This window comes from Patagioenas fasciata, chromosome 5 (assembly GCF_037038585.1).
Source record: "Patagioenas fasciata isolate bPatFas1 chromosome 5, bPatFas1.hap1, whole genome shotgun sequence".
NCBI classification, from domain to species: Eukaryota; Metazoa; Chordata; class Aves; order Columbiformes; family Columbidae; genus Patagioenas; species Patagioenas fasciata.
Genome location: NC_092524.1, coordinates 19,493,772 through 19,518,711, shown reverse-complemented (window position 1 = coordinate 19,518,711; position 24,940 = coordinate 19,493,772). Strand labels below are relative to the sequence as shown.

At 46.2% G+C, this 24,940-nt stretch overlaps 1 protein-coding gene across 7 annotated transcripts in view; it reads left to right on the top strand.

Moving 5' to 3' along the window:
• LOC136101693 (uncharacterized) overlaps positions 1-24,940 on the top strand; it is a 94,211-nt gene that overhangs the window by 47,630 nt on the left and 21,641 nt on the right. For 5 of the 7 annotated variants that reach the window (XR_010651367.2, XM_065838018.2, XM_071809057.1 and 2 more), the window contains 8 exons: positions 2,905-2,978; positions 3,515-3,600; positions 4,435-4,474; positions 5,206-5,286; positions 16,617-16,724; positions 21,655-21,764; positions 22,704-22,752; positions 24,208-24,328. Coding sequence is in view for 6 of the 7 variants with exons in the window: in XM_065838018.2 (XP_065694090.1) it covers positions 2,913-2,978; positions 3,515-3,600; positions 4,435-4,474; positions 5,206-5,286; positions 16,617-16,724; positions 21,655-21,764; positions 22,704-22,752; positions 24,208-24,328 (661 nt within the window). In the remaining variant the exon portion in view is untranslated. The remainder of the gene's footprint in view (positions 1-2,904; positions 2,979-3,514; positions 3,601-4,434; positions 4,475-5,205; positions 5,287-16,616; positions 16,725-21,654; positions 21,765-22,703; positions 22,753-24,207; positions 24,329-24,940) is intronic. The other 2 variants (XM_071809060.1, XM_071809059.1) reach the window with 2 other exon arrangements.

Here is a 24,940-nt window from a genome sequence, read left to right as displayed (position 1 = left end):
TCAGGTATATGGAGAAGCATAGCAGGTTCAGGCTGTGCCTGTTTACAGGTAGACTATTTATATCAAGGCAGAATGATGAGTTTCATCAAACTCTTCAGAAAGTAACTGTCTCAGTAGTTTTCATATACATAAGGTATCATTTCCCTCAAGCAAATGCTATAACTTTATGGTGTCAAACTACTCTTGAGTTCAAGTATGTGCAGAATTAAATAATAATATCCATATTGAATATCTATATTCAAGATAGACTGTTACAGACCCAAGCTATATTCTGTTGCCTCTTCAGAGTAATTCGAAAACCACCTAGTTGAGCTCAGCATTGCCTTTTGTACTCCTAAAAGCAGCAGTAGTGCAGTCAGACACCGAGGCCAGTGCAGCTACTTGCCACCTCTGTCCTTCCCACTGCCATCAACCATTTTCTCTGCTTTAAAATTTCCTCCTAAATTTGGACTTCTTTGCCGTTATAGTAGAAAGAGAAGACAAAGGTGCATATTCCAGGCATGAGATGCAAAACTGGCTCCTTTGCACCAGTCTGATGTTTCTGGCTGCAGAGAGATTTTTGCAGAGGAGAATGCCAAATACGTATGTGGTCTTGCTGCTGTCTTCTGCTGTGTAAACCCTCCCATGTTAGCAAGTCACTCTTCCTCTGGTTATTCTGTTCAGAGTGTGGTCTGAGATGGTCAGAATAACTTCCACTTCATAAATGTCTTGAAAAACTGCCCGTTTAATTTGACATATAGCTGATTTTTTCCCTCCAGTTTGCAAGATATTTTTATTTTAGCAGCACGTAAGGGATCTCATTTGAATTCTTCGGCCCCATAACAAGCAAAAATCAATGTCATAAGTGGGGGAGTGAATCTGCCTTTGAGTTAAACTTTGCAGAAGAAAGATGCAAGAAGAAGGTGCAGATATATTAAATGACACCATGAGACAGTTACTCAGACATTGCTACTTTGAAAAATAAGTTGGCAATTGGCATGCATTGAGCAAAATTCATGGGAACATTTTAAGCAAGAGCTGCAACTTGCAAAAATAAGAGAACAAAATATACTTAACTATTTTTATACTTGCTCTGTTTTGATTGTGGAGTCCATAGCTGGGGAAGATACACCTGTTCTTGCTGTGAATTTGAAGAGTTTGCTTTTTTTCCAGTGTCTGTATAGAAGAGTGTAAAGCAGTGAAATGCCTGTGCTGTTGACTGATAGTGTATTGCAGGAGAGCTGCCCTGGTAGCCCTGATTATTGCATGTGGTTCAATATTTCTATCACACTGCTGGGAACCGGGAGTGATGGCTGCTTTCAAAAAGGAGAGTTAGAGAAAGATGGATCTCCTGACCATCTCCATATCTGCTTGAAAGACATGGTGGCAATGAGCAGGTTGCATTAAGGAGTTGGTAAGATGTGACAAATAATCGTCTATGGACATCTGAAGGTGCAGAGAAGTGTGCTGAGCCTTGGAGACTGCTTTTGCTCACCATATCTCCCCCATTGTGTTATTTTATGGTTTTTTTTCCCTCCTTCCCCCGTTTTTTTTCCCTATTGCTCTTTTTTCCACCCCCATCCCAAGTGCAACACCTTTGGCTGCTCTGGCTCATCCGGTGCCAAGTGCTGCCACAGCTGGCTCCGTAGTCGCTGACGCAACTTCAGCCAGAAGCAGGGGTAGTATATCCTACAGCAAGAACCCTTCAGGTTCCTCTGGAAGGGAGGGGTCAGGATGGCTCCTGGTATCCATTAGAGAACTGCAGTGGCAGCTTGGGATAAACTTGTTCTTGAGCAGCTCTTGCATAGTGTTTTATCTGTGGATAGCAATGTTCCTCTTGTCTCCAAGGAGGTGGTCACCAATGCTTTGGGAAAGGACCAGAACACAGCAATGCAGGATTTACTTTCAAACTTCAGATGCGATACAGGAGTCAACCTGCTCTTTTTTATATTCAAAAGGCTTTTCAAAATTTTGTGATTTCTTGTGGGAGGCTTTCAAGTATGTGACTGTGGTTTCCTGGGGATTTTGCCTGCCTGAATTTTCACCTCAGTGTGTTATATCAACCTTTTCTTTTGGTGAACAGCAAGAAACTAGTAATGGCTTGGCAGGGAGGATGCTCCTTTGAGCTTGTACAAGACAACCCTGATGTTGCATTTGATATGGGTACCTTACTCGTACATACATGTGGGTACCCTGCTCATACATACACAGACCTTGGGGAACTAGACTGAGTCTTGTTTGGACCAAGACTGGTCCATCTCGGGGTAGGTGGAGACTCTGTGGTCATGTTGCTGCTGTGTTATTTTTCTTCTGGGGGTGTGTACAGAAGATAATCATCTAGAGGCCACTTGTTTGCTGGTTGTGTGCACACTTCAGTAGGCAAAAACTCCTTTTACTTTCTCCTTTGATCATAAATCTGCCTTCAGATGTCCCCCCTACAGAGCATCTCATGGCTTCACATCCATTGCAGAGGGCAAGAGTGTGGTGGTTTGCTGTCATCCCTACAAAGACTATGCTGTGCAACACTCAGCTGGCACACGACCTGTGCAATGCAAAGGCTCTGTGGCTGGTTTGCATATCTCGATTTAAAAGCACGATGTCTTTCATACAGGCTCATGTGTGCTTAAGAACAGAGGCACGGCACATTGTCTTCCAACAGACAAGACTCCCTCTTGCTCAAATTCAGTTGTGTCCTTACGCAGAGAGCAGGGAGCTGGCAGTCTTGCTGTGTATAGGCAAGCTCTGTGCACTCTTTGTACACGGGCTTTTAAACCTCAGCCTAATTTTAGCTATGGGATGCAACTGGAAGCTAAAATTGTCAGCAAACGTTTTTTTTTTTCTTTTAGTACTTTTCTAAAGTATTTCCTGTGCTGAGTACACATTAACTTATGTCTTTTTCCTTCCTTCATTTTTTTTTTCTTACAGCTTCTGACATGAAGAAAGATATAGAGTCTTTAATAGCCCAGGAAAAAGCAGAGATTGTTGCCAAGTATGAGAAGGTACCAACCTTGTGCTTCTCCCTGACATGCTGACGAAGGCTGAAGCTATTTAATTGATTAGGAATGTGTTGAATAAGAACTTTTCGACCCCCTGCAGGCAATGTCCCAGTAACCCTCATGCTATCAGGCTTTGTGTCAGCTCTTCCTACCTGCTTCTGCCTGCACATCCTCTCTTGCCACATCCCGAGAGTTTTACTTGCAGATCCTGTGTGTATGCTCAGCACAAGATACCGAAAGGTCCTGATCTACAGTGCTCCCTTAATACCAGGATGGCTTATGCGCAACAACCCTTGTTTCTCTGATGTACAACCCTTCCCAGTCTGTAGCAGAGGCATACCAGGAACACTGGATATACTGAACTTGTGCATTTTTTTCTTGCTTGCATTATATTTGTCTTCTTAGAGCAAGTTTTAGTCTCCTGGCTCTTTACCTTCTAGCATGCGGGGAGGGATGGATGCGGGCACTGGGGGTGGGATGTGGGCATTGGGGTATTCCTGTTGCTGTGGCTGGCTCACAGGTGTCCTTTCTGCTTTCAGGGCAGACAGGAAGGAGCTCAGATTGACCCGTGGGAAGATGCCGATTTCACGCTGTATAAAGTTACAGACCGGTTTGGATTCCTGCAGTAAGTACTCTTGTCCTCTCCTGCTTTCTCTGACCCATGTTTCTGTGCAAGCCATCCATCAGCACCAAGCATGGCAGATCCAGCATCTTTCCTATAAGCAATTCCATGGCTTGACTTGATCAATCTCAAATGCAGGAGGAAAGACTAGATATGCCTCCTTCCTCAACCACACTTGTTTGAACACCGGTGCTTTGAATCTGCTGCAAGGCAAGGCTCAGAAATGGTTTCCCATCACAAACCTGTTGTAAGAAGGTGCATTCTGGTGCTTCTGTGCTGCGTGGAGGCCTGTGATGTGTCACAGGGGGAGAGGCTCTTGCATTTGTGCCTGATGATTCGTGGAGGTGTAGGAAGAAATGAGACAATGTATGTTCCCTTAGGAAATGCCCATCCTAAGTGAGGTGCAGATGAATTAGATGCACACCTTGTGCCTGGGTAGAATGCTTAAAAGAACTGGTTTTATTCCTTATCCAAACCAAAAGTTATAATATTAGGTGTTTTGTGTGCAGGAGAGGAGTTTGAAGCAATTGCTGTCTAGAAGTCTCCCACACCCCCTCTTATAATTGCTGATCGTATGTGTATTGAAGAGGAGCTTTATGCCCACGGTTTTCAGCAATGTCCAGTACTTGATTACCCCGCAGCACCTCCTGTAGCGTGGTGGAGATCTGGCTGGTGTTTCTTCTGTGTCAGCCTCATCGAGGACAGCTGTAGGAAAGGCATAAAGTGCACAAGCTGTATCTTCTCAGGTGCTTGAGGTGTTCCACAAGCTTCAGCACCCTACAGTCCTCTGCACCCTTTCTTGCCCAGAGAGTAACTGGTGACCCCTTGCTTTTCCAGCGAGCAGGAGCTGCCGACCCGAACAGCCTTGGAAGAGAAGGTGAGAGTTTGTAGCTTCATCATCATGGGCATCGGACCCTTATCACACTGGCTGGGGAGGGGACGGTTTTTAAGTAAAAGAATGTGCAAGCAAGAGCAAAGCAGGCAGCCAGTGCCAATTGGTCACTGCTGCTTGTGCAGAGGTGGGAACTCTGCACAATGCCTGGCTGTTGGAGCTTTTATTTTGCTGGGTCAGGCATGTCCTCTGCTGCACTGAAATTGCGTCTTTTAAAGCAATTTTGGGCTTTTCCCTCTGCTTTGGCACGGTGCTCAGCATCTGTGGCTTGAAAAGAATATTGCACATGTAGGGAAGGCGGTGGAGGTTGTAGGTAACTGTCATCTCCATCCTCATCTCCCCTGAACTGGGAGCATGTCCTCTGTTAGGACCCTGATAGATGTGGAACTAAATATCATCTTGTTTCTGCCGATCTGATACAATGATACGACTTGAGGTTAGGTGAGCCTGCAAAGATTTTTGTTGTCAAGGAATACTCCTCTTGGAAATGCTGTCGCTGTGATATGCCTGTGTGCCTCATCATTTTTACCATTGCTGCTCTAATTGCCATGAGTTGAAGGTAGCAGTTCCTGCAAGCACCTGTGGGCTCTTCCCATCCTCGATGCAAGGTCTTTGCATAGATTAAACCTAAGGGGAATGAAATTTTGTGTTTTGAGGAGGTATCTTCTGGGGCTTTTTTTCTTAAATTCATCTTGTCTTCTTCCCACCTGCACCAGCAAAAACAGCAGGAAATTGAACGTGTGGATAAGTGGCTAAAGATGCTGAAGAAATGGGGCAAATACAGAAACAGTGACAAGGTAAGGAGGAAGAGAAAGAGCATGTGTCCAGAAAGATGGGAATGGTGCATCCTTCCAGTGAGTCAGGCTGTTTTGAAAAGTTGATAGAGTGTTGAGGGCTTTGATTGCAGGGTGACAATAAAATCATGTCAGAGGTATTGTTAACCCCCTCTACCCCCCTCTTCCCGCTTCAGCCCTTCCCTCTTCCCTCTTCATACTAAGGACAGGTGTTCGGGAGGGAAAGAAGGACAGAGAGAAGAGAGTTGGAAAAGTTAAAAATGTTTACTAATGGTACTAATAAGAATAGAGAAAATAATACAAAATATACAAAACCAACCTTGAAAGTCCCAGCAATGGCAGGGCTGGCACCCAAAGTCCTGGACTGGATTCTGCAGCCAAGCGGAGCTGGATTCAGTCTGTCACTAGTTTGCAGGGACGACTCACAAGGTCCTCCCCTGATGTCGATCATAAGCAAAAGGGACGAGATCCTCTTGATCTCCCACTTTTGGATGAAGTAGTCACATGAATGGGATGTTATACTCAGTTCATCAGTTTCTTGGTCACCTGTTTCTCATTGCCCCTCTTGCGAGATGTCCATCCATGCTTATCAGTAACCTCGTGTTCCATTGCTATGTTTACCAAAACATGTATCTGGTTATCCAGGAAAGTGCAGCTAATATGAAAGCTTTAGCTGACAGACAAATTCACTAAAAGAGAAACTTGTTTTTAACAAAACCAGGACATAGAGAAACCAGATGTCACTGGAAAATATCGCCTAGTTCTACCTGTTAGCCTTTAATATTTTAAATCTTTCCTTGAAGTTGTTGGGTTACCAGTTGAGAGAAAAGTCCTATTCTGACTAGCATAATTTTAAAATGGTTTCCTAAATGCTGCTGGTGCATTTGCACTTCTGCTTCCCTGTGTAAGCAGGAGCACAGCAGAGATGTTTGTGTGGCCAGCTGGGTCTGTGCTGTGAGAACAGGGAGTGCCACAGGTCACTTCTGTCTCTCCACCACTTGGGAATGGCATGGGAGATGTGACTGATGCAAACCAGCTGATATTCCTCATAATTCTTCCTGAAGGGACAATTATTTGTCTAGGATGTCACCTAGATTCTCTGTTTTGCTGATAGCTGTGTCTGTGAGAAGCCCCTTAGGTGGGGACACCAACCTTGTGTCTGGGCTTTGGTGTTCAAAATAAACTCTACACCAAATGCCACTGTAAAACTGAGTTGTTTTTAACAAATGGTATTTGTAGTTTGTTCGTATTATAAATCTCTTGAAACAAAAAACCCTTGAGCCTAATGACAGGGCCCTTGCTGGGTAAGAGGAGCATCATACCTGATTTGCTCTGCTTGTCACCTTGGCCTCTGCAGTCTTCTTGTTTGACAGGAGGGGTGGGGTGTTCAGCTGTATTTCTTCTAGCTCCTGCTGAGAGTCCTTGGGAGAAAGTTGAGCTTGGTTAAAAGGTTGTGCAGAGGATAACTGCATAGCCACAGGGGGGACATGGAGCAGAGCTTTGCCTTTGCCAAGCCATCCAGAGTGATATCAGGTTCACCCAGCCAAAGACCAGGTATAGTCTTGTCACTTATTAAAACAAAGAAACAAACAAATCTTCCTTATATCAGGGATGGAGTAGAGATGGGCTTGGGTTTTGTAATCCTTCTGTTTTCGTGTTTTCAGGGTGATTCTATTTTGTTAATTGATGCTGCTCCATGGGCAAAAAGGGAGGTTAGTGGCCTTGTGGGTAAAAGAGCAAATTCCAGCAGAGGGCAAGGAATTCCTTCAGGTTCTGTAGGACATCTGGGATGGGTAACAGTGAGTGTTTTTAGCACACCTTGGCTTCTGTGGGTTAGCCGGTGGGGACAGACAGGATCAAGGGTGAGGGAGGTTTGGAGCGGTAGTGATTGCTGTCTGTCTTTTGGATTTACCCTGATAATTAGTGGGTGTGTTAAGCGTGCTGCAACTGACATTGCTCAGGTCTGCTGGATGGCGAGGCACTAGACTGGCAAGCAGGTTTTGAGGGTGTTTGGATCAGAAAATCACAGAGCTCTTGCAATGGAATAAATGATGTTATTTATAGCAGCCCATAAATCGCTGATGACTCTTTGGCACGGATGTGCCTTGTGCGTGGGGAAGGGAAAAGGTCGTCCCCTCTCTCAGCAAATGGAGAAGCAGTGCTTGGCCCCAGGCAGGGAAGGAGCAGTCTGGTGACCCTGGTGAGTGGCTTTGTTTTCAGTCCCATTCAGCCTAACACCCTGCAGCCTTGCACCAGTGCAAGTCCAGTCAGGACGGTCTGTGCATTAAGAGCAAAGACCCTGAGAGGCATAAAAAAAGTGCTTTAAAAATAATAAAATTAGGTTGTATCCTTCTGCTGGATATGAAACCCTGTGCTCTTGTGTCAGGAGCATGGAAGCTGCCTGGAGATTCCTGCTGCCACAGCTGGGTGCAGCTCAGACATGACGTTTCACAGATCTTATTCTGGGATCACAGTCGTGCCGTTCAGATGGTTATGGATTTTTTCTAGCTAAAGTAAATGTTGAAAAGTCCTTGATCTGATTTTTCTAAAGTGGATTGGCTTGGTGTTGTTCCTTCTCTGAGCACTCAGACTGTCACACCTGCATTGCATGTTTCCTTCAAGTTGGTTTTTGGCACTTTGCTGACGTGATGGAAGTCCGAGTGTCAAAAGACAGCAGCTCTGTGTTATTTTAATAAAGGCGATGATGCGATCTTTGAAACAAAAAAAAAAAAAAGAAAAACACAAACAAACAAAAACAACAAACCTTTTTACTGAAGACAAGAACCTTCCCTTTGATGTTCATTTTGAGAGACTGTGCTTCATTGGAGGGAAAAAAAAATATCTTGTTGCAGGAACCCCAGGTGGTTTCACAGAGAAGCTGCCCTGACTTTGTGTCTGCTCTAGTGATGTAGAAACCCATCTTATTTTCCAGGCTGGGACTTACTGGACTTTAGGGCCAGCTTTTCAAATCCTAGTTCATGTGCTAGAGCTGACAGATAGCTGACCTTCTCGAGTGCTTGAAGAAGCGACTCTTGGCTTATCAAGCAGGCTGTCGTGTTTTACAGCATCTTAGTACCTGATTGGGGCTTAGGTTGTTGTCTCAGCTTCTGTGTTGCGAAATGTCAGTAGGAGGAGGGAGGTTGTGTTACCTGCCCAGGGCACTACCTCAAAGCAAACACCTGTCAGCAAGTGAGAAAGCAGCTTTTTCAGACCCCCACCATGAGCCATGGCCAGAGAGTGGCAGGTTTTGTTTTCCGTTCCCCCACCTGCTGCCAGTATGCATCCCTCTGTGCTGCTGGTTGCAATCTGGCTGTTGTGGCTGTCATAGATTATAGGAAATAAAGCTGAAAAAAAACCCTAAAGAGGAGGGTGTCTTACACCTAGCCCAGCATGGCCTCGCTATGTCTAAAACAATTCTTGGCATAACCTGTTTCAGGATGACCAACAAATAGTATTATCTTAATTGAAGTGGTGCCCTGGGGTTTCTTGTGCTCATCACTGCATCAGATCAGCCTCCATCTCTATTCTAGACACATTTAATAGCAGTCTGATTTAACTTCAGTAGCAACATCAACAAAAAGTGACATCAGCACAATTCCTAGCGTGGATGGGGTTAGACTGATGGAATGGTGCTTTCTCCTGGCGATACTTCCACAAGGGAAAGGTTGCAAAAATAAAGAAGTCCATGCAAGTACCACACTACTTTGCAACATTAAGGTGCATGAAACCTGCAAAGAAGTGCTAAAGTGTGTAATTCATGGAGGTCCAGGTGCTCTGTGTCCTCTTCACTGCTGTTTTAAACCTGAGTTTAAATTCCAACCTGACTCTGCTTGGGAAGGTTAGGAAATGGTTGTTGCCATGTAAGAATATACAGAGTTAAGGTAGCACAGTTTTTCAGAGAAAAAGAGGCTATGCTGCGTGCATGTCAATAGCGGGATAATTTATTCATCATAGCCCTGAAATAAATAGATTTCAGCCAGAGGTATCTGTCCTAGGAAGAGCATATAACCTCTGCATCATTTGCAAGCTGGTTCTTGCTGCTGGCCTTGTGGGATGAGACCTTTAGAGAGGTATGTCTTCGACTAGAGATGTCTGTTGTTTAGGCAAAGCCTGTCTTTGTGCAAGGCAGTAACCTTGTTTCTGCTAAGGTCGTGGGAGTGCAGGGTGCTTAATCCCATGCATGCCAGCAAAGTGGTTTAGAAAGAATCAAGGCTCTGACATCAGACTGACACGGTCACGGACACACCCCGAGATTAGTTTAAGGGACAACAGAGTCCAAAACAACTTTTATTAAACCGGTGAGAAACAGGGTTTTAGCACTCCAAAAGTGACTTAAATATATGTTCGGATATCAGTTGAGGAAAATTATTAAGGGGCAGCAACTAGTACAACAGGTGGTCCACAGTGTGCATGCACATGACTTCACCCAAAACAATGCCGGAGCCGCCCCTGAGTCCCAGAGGAGTAGACACTTGCCTGAACACGGTGCAGGATTATTCTTAAAGAGATACAGGTATGGAAAGTGTACACTCGCAATTCCGCGAGGGTAAATTTATAATACACTCGCAATCCTGCGAGGGTTAATTTACTTACACGTGCGAATGTGCACGAAATACTACACGTGCTTATGTGGAAGCACGGGAGGAAAATACACTCGCGATTGTGCGAGGAAATAATTTAAAGTACGCGTGCAAATGTGCACGGAAAGTTACTCATGCTTGTATTAAACACGGAAAGTTACTCGTGCTTGTATTAAACATGGAAAGTTACTCGTGCATATGTGCACGGAAAGGATAAATACACTCGCGATTATGCGAGGATTAATTTTACACATGCTTATATTAAGCACGGGAAGTTACACGTGCAAATGTGCATGAAATGTATAAATATACTTGCAATCCTGTGAGAAGTTTTACTCACACATGTGGCGACAAGGCAAGCAGAATCTCCATCCCGGGGAGGGGGGCTCTCGGCCGCAGCATCCTGCTCGTGCTCCGAGAGACCCGCGACAATGGGCAGAGTCTCGACGAGAGTCCCGTTTTTTACAGGCTGATCAGACCTGACTGTAGGCATTCTAGAAGCTTCTCTACACCCCCACACCGTGTGTGGGGTGCCCCTGAAGCCTCCAAACATCCCCCACACTGGCCGCAGGTGACCAGCGGCTCACTGGCGCCTTGGCAATCCCTTCTCCTAATGGCCCTGGCCAGAGTGCTCTGGGCCAAACAAAAGAAGCTGTTAGCTTCAAGTAGCAGAGAGAGAGAGAGAGATGTGCCTACTCCTTCCATACTGAAGGAGGGAGGGGTTAGGGGCATTTGTATTCTACCACAGACACAGACCCCCAAGAGTGAATAATCTGTTAATGTTGGGGAGAGCCAGCAGACATTTGTCATGGCGGAGTCAGCTGAAGTCTGGTCTCCTGCCGACAAATGCCATGGCAAAGAAAGGGAGGTGCCCTGGGAGCTGCAGGGTGACTTCTGCTGCCGGTTTTTGCCATTTTGGAAAGGCAAGTAGAATTTTCCTCTCCCTCAAAGGTAACCCTGGTAATAAATGTAAATGCCCACCCATGACACATCAGCTTTAGGATTTAAATTTGCCTCTGCTTTGCTGTTGAAGCCCTCTTAGAGCTGCTGGCACCCCATCCAGCATAGCCAAAGCTACAGCTGCAGGGACAACAGCTGAGTTGGGAGCAACCATTATCCATATGGAAATAAAACCATCCACAGCGAAGTTCAGGCTATCAGGTCTCCTGCACAGCCATATCATTAATCATCTGCCTTTGTGGTGCAAAAAAGAAGTCCTCTTCTCCAGAGTGGTGGTGGTGGAGGCTTCACTCACCACTCCAGGTAAAAATTTTCACAGCTCAGCTCCCCTGGTACATTACTGGTGGAGGAAGTGAAGGAGTCCTTCCTCTCCAGAAGGATCACTCTTTGAGGCCTAAAGAAACTGATGAAGAGGGGTGTCCCCTCCCTTCAGGGTGTTGGAGACATATAGTGGGTATATGGAGAGGCTTGAAAGTGAAATTGCCATGTATACCCAAAATTTGGGTATTAGTCCTGCAATCTGTTCATAGTGGACCATGCACATTGCTGAGAAGCTAACAGCAGTAGGCTCCAAAATATGAAAGTGGGCTGAAATGTTATATTCTGCTTTAAAAAAACAACCTGCCTCCCCCAAACCCTTTTTAACTTCAGTGTCTTAACTATTGCAAAAAGATGTCCTGTGTTTAAAGGCAGTGACTTTAGCCCTCAAATTAAAGACCTGGCACATTTGGTTGTGTACTTCTTAAAGGAGACATCTGATGGAGGACAATGGAGTTCAGGTCTGTACTTCCATAGTCTTCTCCATCCCATCTACTGGAAAGAGAATATGGGAAGGAGAGAGATTGAAATAGAGTGACGATGACCTTTGTGCCACAAGCTTTGTGTGTTAAAGCCTAGACAGGAAAGATGATCCAATGGCAAAACCCAGAGCAAGTTTTAAATGCTGTGCGTTAAGTCCTTGGCTCTGACATGGCCTTTCTACACAGCGCCTCAAACCATTGCTTCAACCACCAGCATCTCCATTTATGAAACAGGATGATGTTTGTTCTTTGTGCAGTGTGTTGGTCTGTCTGTCAGTCTGCATGGGGCATAGTCTAGATATTCTCTTGCCAGCTGTAAGGGCTGGGCGGTTTATAAGAGACAGAAGATGGTGACCTTGAGGGTTGTTTCTTTATGAAGCAGGAGTTGCCATCACCTGCTGCCCTCCCTGCATCAGTTCATCCCAGCATAAGTGCTACTTTTAATGATAACTTCCCTGTTTTCCTTCAAGTTTCACAACAAAGTTGTTCATTTTTCCTTTGTGTGACTCACAGCTCTGAGGTTTTATCACTTTCACGTCTGGAGGTGGTGGGAGGCGGAAAACCCTTGGATAAATAACAGGGAGGTATTTCAGTTCAGTTCCATCTCAGAAGGTTTTTTTAACTCCCCTGTTCCTGCCACACTCTCATGTGGATAAAACCATTGGAGATATTAGAGATAAATGCCAGTGAGGGTTACACTAATTAAAGTACAACAGTACCAGCTCTGGGAATTCAAACCAAAATTATTTTCTTCCATGGAGTTGAGCATCATCTTCTGCCTTGGCAGCCGTCAGTCAGTTTCTCCTAATCTGTTGGAAATAAATATTTTTTTCTGAATTGGTTGTTTTATCTGAGTTGGCACATACTTCAGTTTATTGATTTCATCTCGACTTTTGCTTCATGAAGTCACAAGAGTTTGTGGGAGCCAGGCTTTCATAGGCAACTTACCAACATGACTTTGGGGACATGGTTCCTCTAACCCCATCTCTTTTTGTCTCTTGATGCATTGCACTTCTCTCATCCTGATTTAATGTCTCTCAGGGAATGGGAATCTTGTTTGTCTTGTTCGTCTTTCAGCCATGGAGTTGAAGCTGTCCAGCATGGCATAAAGTTTTGCTGTCCTTCAGAAAGACCTTCTCATGTGAGCTTGGACAAGCAGGAGTGACTCCTTTGGGTGTGCAGATGGTGATGTAGTGATGTCCCACTTAAAATGTGGGATGCTGTTGAATAGAATCGTGGCCTTCCTTGAGCGTGTCTTGGTCATGAAACGCTTTTTAGGGGGCAGCTCTTATTTGGTACGTACAGAGAGGAGAGCAGGATCTTGCAAAGGATTTCTGTAGGGTATGGTCCTGGCTATGCTTTGGACCTTCAGAGCTGGTGCTAAGCAACACCTGGGGCAGAGCAAGCATTTGTCAGGTGCTGAGAATGGGTTTTAAATGTTGAATGTCTATTACGCTTGCAGTATCAGGATACATTACACTGACACTTTCTGTGTCAGTAGAAATACTAAAATTGCATCATAGAATCATTTCGGTTGGAAAAGACCCTCAAGATCATTGAATCCAACCATAACCTAACTCTAGCACTAAACCACGTCCCTAAGAACCTCACCTAAATGCCTTTTAAATACCTCCAGGGGTGGTGACTCAACCACTTCCCTGGACAGACTGTTCCACTGCTTCACCACCCTCTCTGTGAAGAATTTTTTCCTAATATCAGATCTAAACCTCCCCTGGCACAACTTGAGGCCATTTCCTCTCATCCTATCACTTGCTAGTTGGGAGAAGAGACCAACACCCCCCATGCTACAACTTCCTTTCAGGTAGTTGTAGGTAGCAATAAGGTCTCCCCTCAGCCTCCTTTTCTCTACACGAAACAGCCTCAGTTCCCTCAGCTGCTCTCATACGACTTGAGTTCCGGGCCGCTCATCAGCTTTGTCGCCCTCTTTTGCACTCTCTCTAGTACCTCAATGTCCTTCTTACGGTGAGGGGCCCAAAACTGAACACAGTATTGAATGTGGGGCCTCACCAGCACAAACCAGGATGTCATTGACCTTTTTGGCCACCTGAGCACACTTCTAGCTCATGTTCAGCTGGCTGTTGACCAACATCCCCAGATCCTTTTCCACTAGGCAGCTTTCCAGCCACTCTTCCCCGAGCCTGCAGTGCTACCTGGGGTTGTTGTGACCCAAGTGCAGGTCCCGGCACTTGGCCTTGTTCCACCTCATACAGTTGTCCTCAGCCCAGCAATCCAGCCAGTCCAGATCCCTCTGTATGGCCTTCCTACCCTCCGGCAGATCAACACGCCCACCCAATTTGGTGTCATTTGCAAACTTACTGAGGGTGCACTCAACCCCCTCATCGAGATGATTGATAAAGAGTTTAAACAGAACTGGCTCTAGTTTTGAGCCCTGGAGAACACCACTGATAACCAGCTGTCAACTGGATTTGATTCGTTTTACCACAACTCTTTGTCCTCTCTAATTTTCTCCCTGCGTAACTTCACAGCATCCTTGTATTCCTCTTGAGTAGCCTGCCCCTCCTTCCAAAGGTTATAAATTCTCTTTTTATTCCAAAGTTCCAGCTGCAGCTCTCAATTCAGCCAGGCTGATGATCTTCCCCACCAGCTCGCCTTCCAGTACACGGGGACAGCCTGCTCCTACGCCTCTAAGATTACCTTCTTGAAGAGATACCAGCCTTCCTGGACTCCTTTGTCCTTCATGTCTGCCTCCCAAGGGACTCTGCCAACCAGCCTTCTGAACAGGTCAAAGTCTGCCCTTTGGAAGTCCAAAGTAGCAGTTCTGCTGACCACCCTTCTAACTTCTCCAAGAATAGAAAACTCAATCATTTCATGATCACTATGCCCAAGGTGACCTCCAACTGGCACGTTGCCCATGGGTCCTTCTCTATTTACAGCAACAGATCCAGTGGGATGCCTTCCCTGGTAGGCTCACCAACCAGCTGTGTCAGGACCTTGTCTTCCACACACTCCAGGAGCCTCCTAGACGGCTTCCTCTCTGCTGTATTTCCAGCAGACAGCGGGTAGGTCAAAGTCCCCCATAAGAACAAGGGCTAGTGATCGGCAAACTTCTCGCAGCTGCCTGCGAAATACTTCATCTGCCTCTTCATCCTGATAGGGTGGTCTGTAACAGACCCCCACCACGATGTCCACCTTGTTGCCCTTCCCCTTGATTCTCACCCATAGACACCCAACCCTATCGCCACCCTCATCAAGTTCCAGACAATCAAAACACTCCCTAACATACATGGCTACCCCACCTCCTCTCCTTCCTCATCTATCCCTTCTGAAGAGTTTATAGCCATCTAATGCAGCACTCCAGTTATTACTACATGGTGGTCTCGGCATTCATTACATAGCTGCTTTATATACTTATTTTGACTGGGATAGTGGCATTATTTCTTTGCTGTCCCCTAGCCTGTCTACGCGAACCCCATCTCCTGTATTGTCTTGTATTAGCCCTTTGGGATAAGAGCTGTCATTGCTGTCATTTGCACTTGGTAGGTGCAGTGCTGCCATGCAGATGGTGACAAAACAAGGAGCATGAGTCTGTGGCCTTGGAGGCTCTGAGACCAGGTGGGTTGACAGTACAGTGTCATGGCTGTGGTGTTTATAACCTTGTGCACAGGCTTGTGTAAAAAGCCAAGCTAGAAGTGAAAAAGCTGATGATGCGAGATAGATCAGAAAGGAAAGGTAACAGGAGCAGATGTTTGGCTTAGTGTAAGATATGTAAAGGCAAAATGGCAGGACCATGTCCAGTAAACCTTCTGCTGGAATCTCGGTGCTTCCCCATGAATTGCAGCCTTTCTGTTGCATCAGCCTGAAACATGTGAAGAAGAACGTCCTTATGCAAAGAGAAGAGGGATTTTGAAGAAGGTCAGATGCATATGTACCAAGCAATGCCAGTATCTCCAGTTGATTGCCTGGTTGACACTGTCTTGCTCAACCCCCAGCTTGTTGCCATGACCAAGAATCTGTCACCTTTGTCCCCTCCCAAGGAGTTACCTGATCCTGAGGGATCACCATGTTGCAGTGTAAATCTCTGCCATGTCTGAAGCTTGAGCACATGCAGTAGGCCCTTCAGGATACCCCAGGGTCTTCAGGAACCTGGAGGAGTGCCATGGTTGGCTTTGCAGCGCAGCTGCAAGCTGTTTCATAGGTGAGATGAATGAAAGGGTGGAAAATATTCAGAAATGAAGCATTTTTCTTCTTAATGAAGTTTTTTCTTTTAATGGGAGAAGTCAAGGATGGAACAAAAGTTCTTTTTTCTGTTTTCCATGGAAATTTAATGGTCTCTGTAGAGAGAGAGGGCTTTATGACAAGAAAAAAGGGAAGAGGTATCTGTGACATGAAGTGAACATATGGAGGTAGGAGGAGGGACACATGCAGGTTTGTGCCAAATCCGTCTTCTTGCTTGAGCAGTATCCTGCATGTTGAGGGGAGAGACCTCCGTGTAGTCTACCGTCTCCTTTGGTGTTTGTCAAGCCATGAGACTTGCTGTGGACATGTCCCTGTGACTCTCATAGTAAGGGCGCTCCTTTCCAAGGGGAAATGTATTTTTCTCCCAGTCCCTTGAGATCCAGGTGAGAACAGCCATGCCAAGTCAGATCAAAGGCTTCAAAGCCAAGCGTGCTGTGTCTGGTCCTTGGAAAGGAGTCCAAGGGCAGGCCGGCGTGCGTGGAATGTGACTACTGTGGAGCACCTGAGAGATCTCCATGTATAAATGGGATGGTCCATGTCCAGCTCTTCCAGTAAGGTTAAAAACATGAGATGTGGCTTGACTTTGACTGTGTTCAGTGGGTGCAGGTGCTCGGCTTATCTGTCAGATCAGAGATGCCCTCTCTGTGCCAGCACAGGTAGAGAAAGTTGGGGTGTCTGCTCAGATGGCTGGTGGTCCACAGAAGCAAACCATGGAGCAAATCTGTTCTGCCACCAGCAGGACCAGCTAACTTTGCATGTGTTTCCCTCCCCACAGATGTGCCGGCGAGTGTACAAAGGGATCCCACTTCAGGTGCGAGGCCAAGTCTGGTCACTTCTGCTGGACGTCGAGAAGATGAAGAAGGAGAATGAAGGAAAATATGAGGTATGGGCTCTTCCTGGTAAAGACAACAAGAGCAAGGTGATGGGGAGGCTGCTTTGATGGGGCTTCACCAGCTGGTGCAAGTCAGACCCATGGCGGATGCAGGCATCTCCATCTCTACCTGGATGGGCAGGAGGAAAATGGGGGTTCTTACAGGGATGCTTTAAGGGACAGGGGGCACCCAGCCTTTGCATCCTCCCTTGCAGGGTAGCAGTGTGCTGAGCGCTGTACATGTGTTGGTGGTGGGGCCTGAGCCCATATGTGAACTGCTGTGACTTCTGAGAAGGCAAGGCTCAAAATTAGGACTGAAAATGCAAAGGGGATAAATTCTTTATCCATGTGTTTATGTTAGGCAGGGCCTTTTAGCACATTAGCCAGCTGCTTTCCCTAGTATGCTGCTTACATTTGTTCTGCTGGAAGCCATGAGCAAAGATGCTGTCGGTGTTATGGCATCCTTAGGGAACGATGCAGGGATGAGCGAGGGAAAGCTTAGCAAAAGTACTGCTCGCAGTCCCACAAGCTGCCTGGAGTGGTGCAGATTAGCCACGTGTACCTTGAAATGGGTAGGTGTTGGATGGGAGTACCCCAAACCTCACTTAAGGTGTGTTGATGTACATGGCAAGGTCAGAAGCCTTAAACTAGCTAACAATGGGTCGTTGAGCAACCCAGTTAAGGGTGGGGTGAGGGCAGGTCTTGCAAGCTTTGAGGGGCATTTCTGGCCATAGGGTGCTGGCTTACAACTGAGATGTGCAACAGGAAGTTGACAGCAGCATTGGAAGAGCAGCATTGAAGTGGCTTCTTTTATCTTTCATCTTCAATCTTTTTATAACTTGTCTTGAAAGTTTCTGTTAAGAATCACTATTAATTTTTTTTTTCTATTAAAAATTGCTTAGTTTCTCTGCAGACAGGAGAAAAGCCTGCTTTGCATTGCTTCCTACCAGAGCACTGCATGCTGAGATTCCATGGTCTGAAAGAAACAATTTCTGTAATGTACTTTGAACAAGAACCTGAGTGACAGGGCTTGCTGTATTTTGTTATTTTTTTATTTCAGATATCTTGGTTCCTTCATGCTGTGTATTTCCATAGGCAGTGCATTGAAGCCCTTGGTTGATAATTAACTTACTTTCCAAACTTGCGTTATGATTTAGTGTGCATCACGTACCCAGGTGAGGATCAGGGTGTAGTGGTGACAGTTTTGTTTCACAGGCAGGAGGTCAAGTGCTACTTCCAGCAGGTGTTTCTAAAAATCCTTTCCTATTAAACAGGATGATGCTAATGCTCATTATAGTTCATCAAGTGTAGATGTTAATAGTGAGATGCTGCTGGGATGGAGTCGTGCAGGCGTCTGGGGAGGGCAGGCTGGGCGGAGATAACAAAGCTCCTCCAGCATGCAGATTTTTATCACGCTACCTTCCTCGAAGCTGTGCTGCTCAGGCAGGGAAGCAGTCCAAACAAATGAAAGTCACAAGGAATTTATCTGTGCTTCAGAGGGGTCTGTGATAAACAGAAGCTTCAGGGATAATAGGCTTTGCTGGATGCAAACCAGCTACAAGCTCATCTTAATTCTTTTTTGGTGCCACCTGTCACCAGTAATTAGCCCTACCCTAATTTCCTCTAGAAGAGGCTCAGTGCAGGTGGTGGATTAGGGGTATTGTTTTTCAAGGGACCAAGCCTCAGGCCCCACCCTGTGTCCTGGAGGAACTGGTCCTAAGGCCTTGTTTCTCCTTGGGGCATGAACCATGGGACAAAAGCTAGGCTTTTTTGTGTGCCTTGAGTTTTCAATGTTCTGCCTGGTACATGCCAGGTGATTTATCTTTTTTAAACCCACCACTCCCTCTGTACAGATATTGTACCCTGAGCTAGCAGAGGAGCTACTTTTTCAGCCAAGTGGGATACCTTGTTCCCCGTGTCCAGATTGCCTCTGGAGTGATGCAATTAAAAATCCTGGTCCAGCTGCTTCCATAGTGCTTTATGTTATCCCAGATGTCCTCCAAGTCCTCTCCATGCAAGTCTCCAAGTCTTCCTCAAGGCTATGGCAGCTCAGTTGTCCCTGATGCTGCAGAAGTCTGAACACTACCATAGAACATGTCAACACTTGATTTCAATGTGAATCACAGAATGGTTGGGTTGGAAGGGACCCCTGAAAATCATCTAGTCCAAAACACCTGCTAAAGCAGGGTCACCCAAAGCAGGTTGCACAGGATCACGTCCAGGTGGGTTTTGAACGTCTCCAGAGAAGGAGACTCCACAGCCTCTCTGGGCAGCCTGTTCCAAGTGCTTTTTCACCCTCAAAGGAAAGAATTTTCTCCTCATATACAGATGAAACCTCATGTATTTCAATCTGTGCGCATTGCCCCTCATCCTGTTGTTGGGCACCACTGAAAAGAGTCTGGCTCCAGCCTCTTGACACCCACCCTTGTGATATTTATAAGCATAAATAAGGTCCCCTCTCAGCCTTCTCCAGACTGAACAGGCCCAGCTCTCTCAGCTTTTCCTTGTAAGAAAGATGCTCCAGACCCCTCCTTGTAGCCCACTGCTGGACTCCCTCCAGTCATTCCTTGTCCTTCTTAAACTGGGGAGCCCAGAACTGGATGCGGTACTCCAGACGTGGCCTCACCAGAGCAGAGTAGAGGGGGAGGACAACCTCCCACAACCTGCTGATCACATTCTTATTAATGCACCCCAGGATACCATTGGCCTTCTTGGCCACAGGGGCACATTGCTGGCTCACGGTCAACCCATTCTCGACTAGGACTCCTAGGTCCTTCTCCGCAGTGCTGCTTTCCAGCAGGTCAGCCCCTAACCTGTACTGGTGCCTGGGGTTATTCCTCTCTAGGTGTAGGACCCTGTTCTTGCCTTTGTTGAATTTCATCATGTTCTTCCCTGCCCAGTCCTCCATCCTGTCCAGATCTCGCTGAATGGCAGCACAGCCTTCTGCCTTCCTGAGGTTTTCTAAATACAGCCACAATCAAGAGGGGTTGAGGAGAGCTCAGAAAGTGGCAAGAGAAATGTGCTGGCCATGGGGCAGAGCAGAGGCATCTGGGCTTTTACCTGCTGCTTTGTAAAAAGTCCCTGGGATCGAACCTTCAGCTTCCCAGCCTCTGCTCTGCTGCCAGCCTGCAGGGCTCACGGTGCTGATGAGCTCAACAGAGCATCTGTGGAGCCCTCAGGTTACTTAAACAAGGGAAAAAAAAGGACAACAAGCTGTCCTGGGCTTACCATCTGCAGAATTAATAAAGCCTCCTGGCTACAAGGAGGTGACAAGCTGCTGTGCAACTTAACTGCAGTGCTTTAAAAAAAAAAAACCCAAGGTAGGTTTTTTTTTTTTACAGTCTGGAAGACTTCTGTGTTGTTCCAGCCGGGAAAACCTTGGTGCATATGAGTAGTTACCTTGTCTCAGGTAGTCTGCCTGCTTTATAGAGGGCAAGGAGACATAGAATGCAGAGAGCACAGAGTTTACATCACAGAAATGATGTTCATCAGTTCTTCATTCCACCATTGCTTTTATCCTCCCTTGTCTTGTGCAGGCAGTATTTCAAGGTAGCCCTGCGTTGTTGCACCTCCATACAGTTGCTTTCAAGGTTGGAGTTAATAGTCCCAAGATGCTGTGACTGTCCTGAGCATTGGCTGTGCTGGACACATCTGGGTGCTAATGACCTTTTGATGTTCCCCAGAGATGATGTGGCCACTGTGGGAGGTCAACAACAGCCTGGAGGCACCTTGTAGCAGGCTGACAAGTATTCGTAGGATGGGAGCTGCTCGAACAGACAATTAAGTATCTGTCAGATGTGCTGTTTTCTGTCTCCTGTCTGAGCAAGGAGGGGTCTCTACCCTGGGCTTCAGGTTTGCTCCTCATTTCTGCTGCCTCTAACCTGCAGGTGGATCTCAGGGTACCTGAAGACAGTCACAAAATGTATTTTATTAATGCAGTTAACTCCAGAGATATTAAAGAAGGAAGGCAATTGCATGATTGCTGGAGATACCTAAAGACTGTGAGATGAGATGCTTGGCAATAGCATAATGGTCCTTGCCTGCATGCACAGGGCTGAACAGTGGGTTATGAATGGGACTGCAGTGGGATTCATCCATGGAGCATCTTGTTCTTGGGGCTCCCAGGATGCAATTGATTGAGATGGGCTTAGCCTTGGGTTGAATTTAATGGGTTTTTTGTTTGGTTAGTTTTTGGTTGGACTTCAGTCCTTTAGCTGTGCTATGTTGCCTTAAATGATCAGCCAGCATAGAGGGAACATGAGGATTCTTGGTTTTGAGTTCAGTTTCTCTTCTGGACTGTGCCAGTTCCTTAAAATTTGCACCACTCCAAAGGAATACACCAGAATTGCTTTTTGAGTGGAAACTCCTTAAACCTAAGATGATTTTCTTCTGCAGGAGAAGTAGTAGTTGGAGATCACTTCACAGAGTCCATTGCAATGATTTCAACTTTATTATGACTGAGCCCCTGAAAAGCTCAGGGACTCAGTGCTTATGTCTATGTGTTGGTTATAGAAGTGTATCATTCCTTAAGCACTAACAGAGGTCTCGATGCTTTATGATAGCCAGGCTGAGTACCACAAAGAAATCAAAAGAAATCAGAGTGGAATTTAATTGTAAAGGTTTCAGATTCTGAAAACTCAGTGTCTGCATTGGAAGATGGGTGAAGGCTGGGTTGGCAGCTGCCACCATAGCATGTGAGTGTGGGGTTGTCCCCTTCTCCCTGGGCCAGCAGCACAGCCAAGGGGCCAGGGATTCACCTCTGGGGTGCAGAGCATTGCTCACTGTGAGATGGCAGTGTCCCCGAGTCAGTCTGCAATAGCTCTGTGCTGCTCAGAAGTTGTCACTCCTGCTGTTAGGAAGCATGGCTTCTCACTGCATGGAGAGAGGTGTGGGCTGAGATGGTGTCTGACTCCTTCCTCTTGTCTGCCCCTCTCCCTTCCAGCAAATGAAAGAACAAGCAAAGAGCTTTTCATCAGAAATCAAGCAGATAGATTTGGATGTTAACCGCACCTTCCGAAACCACATCATGTTTCGGGATCGCTATGGAGTGAAGTGAGTATGGGAGGCTTCGCGTGGCTGTATGGGCATCAGTACTGGTGGGTAGGCATAGGATGAGCTGGATGGGATGGCCAACAGCCCTCTGGCTTGGGATGGCCACCAGCCCCCTGTCTCAAAGCAGCTCACAAGAGAGCAAAGCCATCTCTGTGTGCTCCACAAATCATCAGCACGTACTACAACCCACAGATGTTGGGCTGCTGATTCTCTCTTCAGACAGGTCCACACTGGACCACATTCAGCCCCACCTGTTGTGGTGTCTCATCCCCCAGGGTGGTAGGGTTGAAGTTGCAGAGGGCTTGGTTTGCGATGGCTGGGATGATGACATGGGTCTGTTGAGAGCTGGGTGGGATGAGGTGTATGTAACCTCCACAACAGATGGGGTTAGAGAGGTTTGATGAAGTGGCTTTTTCACTTGAGTTAGTCACACCTGGCTGCCCTACACAGACATATAATCTGTGAGGAAGATGACACCGTGTATCTAGATCGTTATAACTCCTATAGTAAGAAGGGAAGGGAGAAAGGAACCTGCTAGTAAAATGGTGGCAGTGCTTTCCCCCAGGATGTGTAACACTTGATGCCTAGGTGTTTGCAAGTCTATTGAAAACCCACTTCCACTCCAAACCTGCAGAGCAGGTGTGTTGAACACAATGCATATGGGTACATGCATGTTTCTCTAGGAGACCTGCTGATGGAGCAGGCTTGTCTGGCCCCGCTCTGTGGGGCCACTGGTGATTCCCCTCTGAAGGAAGAGGTCCCATCCCATGTGCCAATCAAGGTGCTTTCTGTTTCTGTGTGCCCTGCATTTTGCAAAAGGCATAAGTACCAGTTGGCTGGGTGTTTTCAGAACCTTTGCTCTCAGTGCATATATGTTGGTATGCACATGAAGCTGGAGACCTCACACTCAGGTGTTTTAATATCCTTCTTTCTCCCCAGGCAACAGGCACTCTTCCATGTCCTGTCAGCATACTCAGTTTATAACACCGTAAGTAGTTAGTCCAGTTAAAGTGAGTAGCATTGTGCTTTATATATAAATATTTTTTTAAAGCTTTATATATACGTGTATACATGTATGTTTGTGTGTGTATATATATATACTTACACCCACATTTAGCCAGTGGTCATTCCAATTTAAAGTCCTAATACTGGTTTGTACAGACAGCTGTAAGACGCGCAGGCAGCATGAGACTCTTGCACAGTTGTTTCTTTCCCTTATTCATTTTGTCACCTGGTAAGTGACATCTGGCAGATGCGGTTTGGGCAAGTGTCAGCAAAAAACAAGGGATTGCCCTATGGCTTTCCAGCAAGACTAGCCTCCTGGCTCAAGTCCATCATGTTTCTGATTTCTTGTCATACACTGAATTGCATCCTTGTTGAAAACACTGATTTATTACAGCAAACCAGTCATTTTTAGCTAAAGGGCATGGTCAGAATAAGCTTAAATTAGCAGCTGAACCTACTGCCTCCATCTCCAGAAGAGGACAATTACTCCAGAAGACACACAAGATGTTCAGCGGGGTAATCAAGGAAACAAAGACCCTGCCTTCCCTCGTATCAGATAAATGCTTACCAGATTCATTTATTCTTGAATTACTTCAGTGCTCAGGTGGCTGAAGGAATCCAAAACAGTATTGGAGCCACATGGTGTTTATAATCCCATCCTTTAGTGCTTGAGGTAGCTGCAGGCACCTCTTATGTTGGGGTTTCTGTCCTTCACACTCCAGGCTTAAATGGGGCTGGTGGGGGGAGCGGTGTAGTGGGGACCATTGCCTGCAAACCCCTTACCTTCTGCTGGAGGACTTGCTAGAGTGGATCTGGAGGAGGGAAATGAAAATTGTTGGAGGGTCAGAATACCTCTTTCATGAAGAAAGGCTGAGAGTGGGGGATGTCCAGCCTGAAGAAGAGAAGGCTCTGGGGAGACCTTATTGCAACCTTTCAATATAAAAGGGGGCTTATAAGAAAGACAGAAAGGCTTTTTACCAGGGCCTGTAGTGACAGGACAAGGGGCAACAGTTTAAAACTAAGAGGGCAGGTTTGGACATAAGGAAGACATTTTTTACAGTGAATGTGGTGAGACACTGGAACAGGTTGCCCAGAGAAGCTGTGGGTGCCCCGTCATTGGAAGTGTTCGAGGTCAGGTTGGATGGGTCTTTGAGCAACCTGATCTAGTGAGGAGTGTCCCTGCCCATGGCAGGGGCATTGGACAAGGTGATCTTCAAAGGTCCATTCCAACCCAAACCATTATGTGAGCCAGTGACATCGTAGATGCTGTAGGTATATGGAAGCTGTGAACGTGGGCATAAATGATAGAGACCTTGAAACAGGACAGACCTTGAAAGGAGAGAGGGAAGCACAATCAACCTGATCTGCTTCTGCAACTTTAACATCATGGTGGGGTCTGATGGTGTGGCAGCGCATGTGCCCCTCTTGCCTCTTGCAGGAAGTGAGCTACTGCCAAGGGATGAGCCAGATCGCAGCCATTCTTCTGATGTACTTAAATGAAGAGGATGCATTTTGGGCACTGGCCCAGCTGCTGACCAACCAGCGGCACGCTATGCACGGTAAGGCTGGAGCAGGATGCAGATGGAGGCTCTTGCAATAGGAAGGAAGGCTGTTTAGGTTGGTCGGTAGAGCCTTATTTCTCCTTGCATAATTGTTTAAAGCTGGTAAGGCTTAATTACATGCTAATGCAACCCAACCACAGAGCTGAACTTCACTCTTGGATGCAGACAAGTTCATCAGAGAAAAATGTGATTTATCAGCACTGAGCTTTGGCATTCAATAATTAACACTTTCACAGAGGTGCTATCTTCCCTCTGGAGTGCCTTGCCCTTGGCAATCAATTAACTCAAGGTTATGAGTTAGTGAGAAACTTCACAGAAGTAAGTCCAAGAACATCATGTAATGCTTTGTTTTTAGTGTGCCACATGCTACATGCCTCTGTGTTTTTATGAAGATGTAATTCCACCAAATGTGCTGTATTATTTTACTTCACATTAAAGATCTTTTTGTCTTACTTGAGGCTAGCAGTAATCAATGCACAGGGGCTTATTTTATGAGCAGAGGGCCTTATGGTTTGATAGCTCCAGACAGTGCATGTCCTGCTAGATTACAGGGCACTGCCCAAACTTGTGATGTTCAAACGTTATCATCTTTTTCATGAACCTTGGTAA